We start from the raw sequence: 9,352 nt of genomic DNA, 5'->3' as shown, positions 1-9,352 counted from the left end.
AGAGAGAGAGAGCAAGCTACTGTCATACAGCAAGAGAAAAAAAAGTCTAACACTCATCCACATTTATATATAATATATATATATATATATATACTAAAAACAAAACAATTGATTGTAAAAGGCTTCTCAAGTACAACCCCCCACAACCCACTCAACGATGAATGTCGGTGTACCATGTCGGTGTACCATAAAATAAAGATTATTTACACAGCATGTACAATTGTCCAAAAAAAGACCACGTTTGTAATCCAAAAACATGCACATAATACACTATTTCATTTGAAATATCTATTTGCTTCACGTACGTAGATCCACAAAGGATCTATAAATGTCCACTTTGGCAGGGGTATGTTTGGGTATGTTAACATAACGGCACAATGATTGAAGGTGGAATCAGACGAATCTGAGATTCTCATGTCGTCACCAGCTACTTTACAAAAGGCACGTGTTTTAAATGCCAAAAATGTAGAGAAATAAAAAGTATCCGAAAGGCACAATTTAGGTCTCCATTTTAAAATGTAGGTGATAGGCATTTAAGGCAGCTGTAACAACGAATTGCTGAATATTAACGGACTTTAGCTTAGCGACTGAACAGTGTTGTTAGCCAAACAGTGAGTGTCCCAGGTACGTTTTAATATGTCACTTCTCTTGAAATATCACAGTTTAAAGAACAGCTACTTTGTGTTTCCGAGAAATAAAAACTATATGTTGCTCAATTTGTAGCAAAAAATTAAGGCAGAAAGACAAAAATGTCTTACATTTATGAGCTAGATATACAGCTAGCAGCCAGAGATGGTTAAGCTAGCATAGCTGGAATGGAAAAATCCTTTAGAAAAAATGTGATATTAAGTGTTAGCACTTTGGGGAAACGGATATTTATTACTTTAGAAATGTATAACATTCATTTTAAATTTCTAACCACCCCAAACATTTTTTGTTGTAAAATTGTAAATTTGAGAGTTTGAATTTGAGAATATAAAATAGTTTTGTGTGTAAACAGCTAGTTGATTTCTTGCCAAGGATCAGCAAGTAGCTGTAACATTAACTTCATATGCAGCATTTTCTTAAGAGAGCTTTTCTTAGCTATGTAAATGACTTTCCAGATTTATAAAATATAAACATAAAATTAAATTAGCAATAGCCCTATATCTGTTTAAATGTATTGGCTTTAAATTTGCACTAATAAAGAATTAGGAAACATAGCATGGATGATGTGCAGCATGCAGCTGATGGCTATTCATGATACCATGGCTAAAATGGGAAGATGTTTTAATTTGACATTTGTGTTTGCCCACTTTTGTCCAAATTATTGATAACTGGTAATTATTGGGGGCTTTAAAACTAAATGCTTTGGGACAGCTGATGTTATTTGTAGCTTTTGATAATGATGAAAAAGACAATTGCAAATCAAGTTACTCCTTAAAAAACGATTTAGTACAAAAGCGTTACAAAGACATTTATCAAACACCTATTGATTAGCATAGCACTTACTTTGACTATAACAGACTGTAACAGACATTATTACTATGTTGAAATCCTTCACTACTTTCTCTAAAAGTTGTAGTTCATTGGTTTGACTTTGAAATAGTTAAATCTGAAGTGTGAAATTAAAAAAAAATGTAAGTTATTTTTTTGAGTAAAGACCTTCACATACATCTCATCTGCCCCTATTTGTTCAGTTTTCCTCTCAGTTGAACCACAATATTCTGTTGATGTTTAGCTACCACCTCAAATCTGAGGCTAGAAAAATATGTTTCTCCAGTTCTTCCAAGTTGGAAAAAACCCTAACTGGACCACATGTTGAAACTGTAATTACATCAGTCACCAACTTCAAACCAATGTGGCCATCTCACACGTATAACGGGTACCTAGCTAAAGTAATGAGCTGTTCCTCGTCTCTGACATCATTTCCAAATCTGAGCTGCAATTTCTAGAAAAGTCAGCCGGGCTCCAGCCTAATATCAGCAGGTAGCTGCAAACTTGGCTACAAATGTAGCATTCACATGATAAACGTTTGAAGTAAGAGTTAGGAGTTACGATACAAATACATAGCAAGAGATGTTACGGATATTTAGTGAAACTATTTCAGCTTTCGCTGATGAAACTCTAGTTACCTCTGGATGTTTCAGCTAACTCTGTGTAAAAGCAACACAAGTGATTCTCCGTCCAGCAGTCTAGTCCTACTTTATGTCTGATAGGTTATTCCAGTAGGCATGTTGCTTGAAATGACCCTTCGTCTACGCGTAACCTGAACAACAGAGAACGCTATGATATGTACAATGCTACTTAATGCAGTAGCTACAGGTGATTATGTACATCCGTCTCCTCCATGTTCAGAGTTCTGTATGACAGTAATACTGAAAAGCACCTTCTTGTACACAGCTGGCCAAGACGATCGTCCTGACGAACGCAGACTTTGGCAAGGTTTCTGATTTTTTATTTTTATTTTTTTTAAATAAATTTAAGTGGGGGGGGGGAGATTATTTTTCCGCTTAACCGTCTTTGTTGATTAATTTCATGGACAGTAGCTTAAAGAAATACATGTTTTGATATGTGTGCATATATTTGATATGAGTGGGGGTGTCTACTGCATCTCCACATAAAGTGAAAAGTAACTGAAGTGCTTGTTTTTCATGGATGACGACACACTCCATTTGTAAATGTAGCTTAATTTTAGAAGAAAGAGGAAAACGGCGGGAAACGCCATCACCTGTTCCAGCCCTGCGGTCCAATCACAATGCTGTTCTTCAAGTGAAAGATTTGCTCAGTATCTTCACAGCTGGAAGTACGATATCGTCATCGCAATGATGATTCCAGACTGCCTGTAACGGCGTATTACATCAAAGTCTGAAGTTGTTACATTCTAACGTACAAAAGAAAAAAAAAAAAAGTCCTCCAAATGATGTTCTGAGGATGCAGCATATCCGGTCGATGCACTGAAGATTTTCTGAATAATTCAATCGAGGGAAGTGATGAAGATTGTGGTGTGGATGGAAAAGGGATGACTGCTGCTTTCTTAAATATAAATCCGAAAGTGAGGAGGAGGGGTCTTTAATGGGCGTGGCTGGTGCCGGGTGGGTGATGGATCCAGTCGAGAACGATCAGCGACAAGCTGCCAATCATGAAGACCACCCCCACGGCCAGGAAGACCGCCGCCTGGAGAGAGAGACGGGAACAAGAAGGGATTCTGGGTAAGGAGGCAATAAACTGGGGTCGCCCGGAGATGTATTCCCTGCCTATCGGTCAACTCAAGTTTATTAGTTTAGCACATTCAGCAACAAGGCAGTTGCTTTATGCCATTAAAACATCATAAAGTCATCAATTATGAAACAAGCAATAAACATTACATTTTGTCAAATGCAATCATCAAAATCATCAAGCATGAAGCATATTGACCAAAGTTCCAGTTATTATGAATCAATGGTAACTCTACATTTGGGTTGTTTCTGGAGGTTTGTTCCAGTTTTGTGGTGCGTGGAAGCTGAATGCTGCATCTCCATGTTTGGTTCTGGTTCTGGCGATGCAGAGCAGAACCAGAACCTGAGAGGTCTTGAAGGTTGATTCTGTTCCGGTAATCATTGCGACTAAAGATAAAAATTTCTCTAGATCTCGCTGCGACCTTAGTCTTTGAGTCTTGGAGATGTTCTTCAGGTGATAGAAGGCCCAGTTTGTTACTGTCTTTATGTGGCTCTGAAGGTTCAGGTCTGAGTCAATCACTGCTTCCAGATTTTAGGCCAGATCTCTAGTTTCTATCTGAAATAACTCTCTCCTTTTTAGGTCCAAAGACAAAGACTTCAGCCTTGGTGGAGAAAGACAGAGAGCTTAGAAGAGCAGTATAAACCTAATGGCAGTGCACACTTACCGAAATCTTCTGCCAGGAGTTGTATGGTAACGACTTAACCAGGCGGAGGTAGAAGGCAGCAGGAAGGATGAAGATGAGCATTGTAGCTGCAGAAGCACCTGCAAACAGAGGGGAAGAAGGGCTCATTAAAGCACGCAATACCCAGTTGCACTCAACAGGTTGCAATTTATGGTAAGTGAGGACTAGAATTTTCTTCATATTGTGCGCTGACAATACATAGTTTACTACTTAATTGTAGGTTAGGTTGCAGTAGTTTTCCCGTTGCTTCAGTAGATATCTCTTTACTTCCTAACTGCCTGCCCTCCTACAGAATGTGCCCTATTAGATATTGAGTGAGCAAGCAGAAAAGCTGACAAAATGCTCCTCCTGCCAAGCTAAAACTGCACCGAGGACAGTCATGACTCGCAGAGCGAGACCCTTGACGATTTAGGTTGCGGTTCTTCCTGCTGTAAGCAAAAAAAAGAAAAAAAAGTAGGGCACTTCTAAACTTCTCTTTGAGTGCAGGAGGTTTAAATGACTCGATTATTTTTAGCATTGAGGTGTTGACCGTCTGCCGTCGGTAGCTTCATGTGTCCACCCGACTGATAAGACTAATAAAAGAAACCGTGAGTCAGGGCTTACCGATGAAGCCAAAGATGTCCCTGATTGTGGGAACGAAGATGACTAGCATGTTGTTGAAGGCCAGGATGAGCGCGGCGATCACCAGGTGGCGAGTCCAGCTGAAGTCACGGCCCTTGAAGAGCAACGTGGTGATGGAGGAGCGGATCTGAGAGGAAACAAGTCAGAGTGTTTAGGGGTTGCACTTTATTGCCACATCTAGAACTGTACAGATCCATCTGACATAAAGGAGGCTTCACAGACACAAACGCGAATTTTAATGTGTTTTAGGGTGCGTTCACACTGCAAGCCATAACGCTCAATTCCAATATTTTGTGATTTTATTTTCAGAATTAAATGCCACTTTTATGAGATCTCCTGTGTGAACCCGAAACAACCTAAAAACGTCCTGCATGTGCAGTAGAGGACACAGTAATGTCACATGTAGCGAACACGCTCAGTGTTTGCAGAAGTAAATATGGACAGTAATGGTGGACTGTATCTTGTGATTTTAATGTTGTTGTCAAACCAGAACCAGCATGTTAACAATTATCGTCCCCCATGGTTGTTGTTTTTCTTCCTGAATGCTGAATAGAGACATTTGTCGAGGGTCAGTGACATACAGGTCGGAGGAATGCTACCTATACGTACAAACACAAGGTCACATTTGAAAAGATCGAATGCGTGTCGGACTGAGGACAACATAGCCAAGTGGTCAGGGTTGCATTTGTAGAATATTCAATCTGTGTTGTTCAGACTTTCATCAAAAGATCAGATGAAGGTCACACAAGGGCAAAAGATTCAGATTTTGGTCACTTCAGGCTGCAGTGAACGTAGCTTGCATCCCAACTCTTCAAACTTTTTCACATAAGATCTGCAAACCTTGCCGTCTTTAATGAAAGGTTTATGTGATAGACCAACACGGTGCCTCATAAGTAGCATGCATCTATATTTAGGCCCCCCTTCTGCCAGCCTTGTGACTTTCTTCCTTCAAAATAGACATTAGAATAATGTTCCCTTTCTCAGACTTGGTGTCTATGGGTATGTTCCTGAACTGGGTGTGTTTGTTTAAGAAAAGACGGGAGGTAAAGTAGCAGATCCCAGCTAAGACACCTTTTTGCTGGTTAAGCCTCCTCACTGGGGGAAAGGTTGTGGGGATCAGGAGAAGCCCGAGGCACCGTGGATTGGCAGGTCACGAGGGGAAAGGTAGAAAGGAAGTGGTGTTTTAGGTTGGGGATTATCTCCCGCAGTGCAATGGGGCTAAGAGGTTGCATCAGCCACCAGTGAGAAAAGGGCGGGCTAAAAATGCAGGGAGGGAGGGACGGCAGGAGTTGCTGTTGGCAGTTTTCATTCTTACTCATCGTTCTGCTTTACCTTTCTCACCCAAGTGTGTCGCTTTAAAACAACTGAGCAGTCATGACTTGCACATCTCAAGGAGGCCAGGTCGTATCAAATCTTCCCCAGTGCTGGCAAAGCTCAAATCTTTTAAGCCTGGGTTAGAGAAGAGGTTTATTTATGCTTCACTGCTAGGTACAAATTCTAATTATCTTGATTTTCTGTGCTGCCAGATTGAACCAAGGCGCCACTGAGATGCTTACACCATTAGATCCACTGCCAAGAAATTGTCTCCATTTGTTCCAAAACTCATATCATGCCATAAATCTAAGATCTTCATCAGCCTTCCTTCCTCCCTCTCTCCTTCCCAGAGGTTTGTGCATAATTTGGTCATCCTGGAAAAGTCGAGCCTGCATGCTGCTTTTCTCTCCATGGCACCAAACCATTCAGCACAGGCCTGCTACCTGGCACGAAGCCTTTGGAGTTCACCGTGTGATATTTACACACTCTGTTCCTTAGTATTTACTTGTAGAGCCGAACTGAGCCGGATACAGCTTTGGCCTGTTGGAAACAAACCAAAGACAAGGTGTCTGCTGTATGGGCCTGCCGACAGGGTCGTATTTTCACTCCACACCCGAGTAAAGTGAAACACAAACTACACACACTGAGGTTGATGTAAGATCTGAACCATATTTCTGCTTTGTGCTTCGCTAAAGTAAACGTGTGGCTGTCGGCGCACAAACTGTCGGCGCACAAGGCAAGTGAGAATGGAAAGTATCGGCAGCAATGGTAAAAAGTCCCTCACGAGTAAAAATACTCAACAGGAAAGTCACCTCAAAGGGTTTGTGGGCTAAGAAAGCACTGAAGCATCAACGGAAACTAGACACACAAATAAGAACCTTCTGAAAAAGAGCAGTTCCCTTTGTCAACCAAAACAAACAGAACTCAATGGGTAGAATGGTGAGCCCTCTAGTGGCGACACTGGCTCACTACAGGATTAACTAACTAATATTAAAGATTTAATATTTAGAAAACAGATTTTTTTTTTAACAGAATTTAAAAAAAATAAACATTAAATCGTCAAATGGGAGAGTAATGTGGTTTTTGATAAGTAAATAAATAGATTTTTTAAAGTGAAATTCAAATGTATGTTTATTTGTTATATTGCAAAGTCATTTTATTCAGTGCCTTAGAAATCCAAGAATGAATTACATGTTTTATTTTAATCAACTAGTACAGTTCTACACAGTTTACATCTTTATTTGAATGTTAAAATAGCTGAGTATGAAATTTCATATTAATGCGTTTGATAACATCTTTTCCATGCAGTTTGAAATATATTTGTAAACTAAATGCATTTTAATGTTCAAATTCTTGTTCATTTATGTTATAGCTAATTTTTCAATTTGCTAAAGCTGCAATCTATAATTCTATTTTATTTGAGCTAATTTTCCAATTTTTTTTGGTAAGTTTTACCAAGGTAGAAATTAATTTTAACCATGATTTACTTTGTTCTGATTAAACGTTTTAATAATATTTTAGATTTTCTAATAAGACATTTTTTTTCTGTATGTTTTAGATTTGTTAATGTAATTTTTTTTCTGTAAGTTTCACATTTCAATATTTTTCTACATCTCTATCTCATGTTTCCACATTTAGATGCTGCCATTTGTATTGTAGCTGCCTTACTAAAACAACTATTTTAATGTCTATGATGGTAAGATGGCAGCGGCCTTCACCCGTGGCCTGGTTGGCCTGAGAACTGGGACATGTCTGCCTCCACATAAAGCCCTTTCATTATGTACCGGATCCCAGGAAAAGCCCTGTGTGATCTGGGCGCCGTTAGCGTCTGCCCTTCATGTGACCGCTCACCCCAGCACACACGTGTGCTTTCAGGTTGCACACACATCTACATGCGCTATCTTCGCTCACATCTACTGCGTTGCCACGGGAGCCGAGGACAGTCAGCAGACAAAGCTAACGTTAATCTCTCGCTGAAGGTCGTCGGCATTTTCCTTCAAAAAACCTGCCGGGTGGATTCAGGAGGCAGAACGGAAACTTGGCAAAACAACGGTGAGACAAAGCAGTTCTTTGGGTTCAATGCTGCACATTCTTCTTTATCAGCTTCCCCACTGTGCAGCAGCAGCGGTTTAATTAACAGAATGAATAGTTATGGTGAGTTAATGAAACATTCCTAACTCTGCACACCTGCGACTCTCTAATAAGAATGCCAAGTGGAGTACTGCTCTCCCTCGGCTCTAATCTAAGCTGGCTCATTTATTTGCATGCTGACAGCGACAGGTTCTTCATTAGAACTAATTTATGTAAAAAGACAATGACTCATGTATTTTACAGCCGTAGTTTTATACAGGTTAAAACCAGTTTTGAAAGCACTCACAAAGATTTTAATGAGATTTTGATGACGTTTTTGATGAAATCTGCATTTATGCATTCCAACTGTGCTTCTTATTAAACTTTTATGTTCTTATCACATTTCTACTTACTTGTGATTATGTAATCCTTAACGTGAAGATAAAACTTTTACCTGAAAGTAATTTCCATAGTTTTTTTTATAGAACAATGTAGCATCAAGAAGAAGAAACTTAAGATTTTTTTCTTTCTTTTGCTTGTTTTCTACAATGAGCAATTTTAAAAACAGAATCACCTTAAGCTCAGTTATTATTATTATTTTTTAAAGGGGTAGTTGATACCTTACTTCCTTAGCATGAAGATGAAACTAACTGATTTATATTTTTTTATATATTAAATGCTTCCCTTTTGTCCGGAAGCCAATTTTTTACAAGCACTACAAAAATTCCAAAAGCCAAATATTTTTAGTTTTAACTAAAGCTAAAACTAGCTTGCTTTAATTTATTTTGATTATTTTCATGCTAAAACAAAGTAGGTATTAAGACAAATGTTGGTGTTTCAAAGAGGCTTAACTCATAGTTGGCATTTCTTTATACAAATGACTGGCTAGTATTTAATTAGATCAAAACACATAATTACAGATAATAGCTAGCTAAAAACTACAAGCAGCATTCAACTGCCAAAACTAGCTAGCTAACTATGTCTAGGCCTCTAAGATGATGTTCTTCCTTCTTGACTTCAAAGTTACTTCTTTTATCAAAAACATAAAGAGGGGTTAGCTTTAGTTAGAGCTAAGTTAAGGTTTTAAAATGTTTAATTGTTAAACACAAATAGCTTAGTTATGTGGTACACAGTTACTGGAAGGTAACATTTAGGCTAAATATTACATGTATTTTAGCTATAGCTAAAACTAGCATGCTTCTACTATTTAAAGGTAAAGAAACATTACTATTGCTAAATATTTCCTTCTTGCCGTAAAATAGAAATGATTTTACAATTATTTTTGTTTAAAATAAAACACTGTTGAGTTGAAGATATGTTAGCTAGTGCGTGGCACATTCTGTTAAACAATTTATTAGCTACTCTCAGTTCTGTTAAAATGTGTAACAGCTAGTTAAAAAGTTACATGTAGTAACCAGCTTAATTACAGCTTTCAACTGCAGCCAAAAGTCGCATTCCGGGTCAATT

The 9,352-nt window shown here is 38.6% G+C and overlaps 1 protein-coding gene across 2 annotated transcripts in view; it reads right to left on the bottom strand.

The window, feature by feature from the left end:
- Positions 1-1,217: 1,217 nt before the first annotated feature.
- The window catches only part of slc38a4 (solute carrier family 38 member 4), a 28,083-nt gene continuing 19,948 nt past the window's right edge, over positions 1,218-9,352 (bottom strand). For both annotated transcript variants that reach the window (XM_015049144.1, XM_015049145.1), the window contains exons 14-16: positions 4,484-4,628; positions 3,863-3,960; positions 1,218-3,156 (exon numbers count right to left, since the gene is read on the bottom strand). In XM_015049144.1, coding sequence (XP_014904630.1) covers positions 3,052-3,156; positions 3,863-3,960; positions 4,484-4,628 — 348 coding nt within the window. In that variant the 3' untranslated portion in view covers positions 1,218-3,051. The remainder of the gene's footprint in view (positions 3,157-3,862; positions 3,961-4,483; positions 4,629-9,352) is intronic.

Source organism: Poecilia latipinna, unplaced genomic scaffold (assembly GCF_001443285.1).
Source record: "Poecilia latipinna isolate Pla-1442-1.1 unplaced genomic scaffold, P_latipinna-1.0 Scaffold928, whole genome shotgun sequence".
Taxonomy (NCBI): domain Eukaryota; kingdom Metazoa; phylum Chordata; class Actinopteri; order Cyprinodontiformes; family Poeciliidae; genus Poecilia; species Poecilia latipinna.
This window is presented reverse-complemented; position numbering and strand designations above follow the sequence as displayed.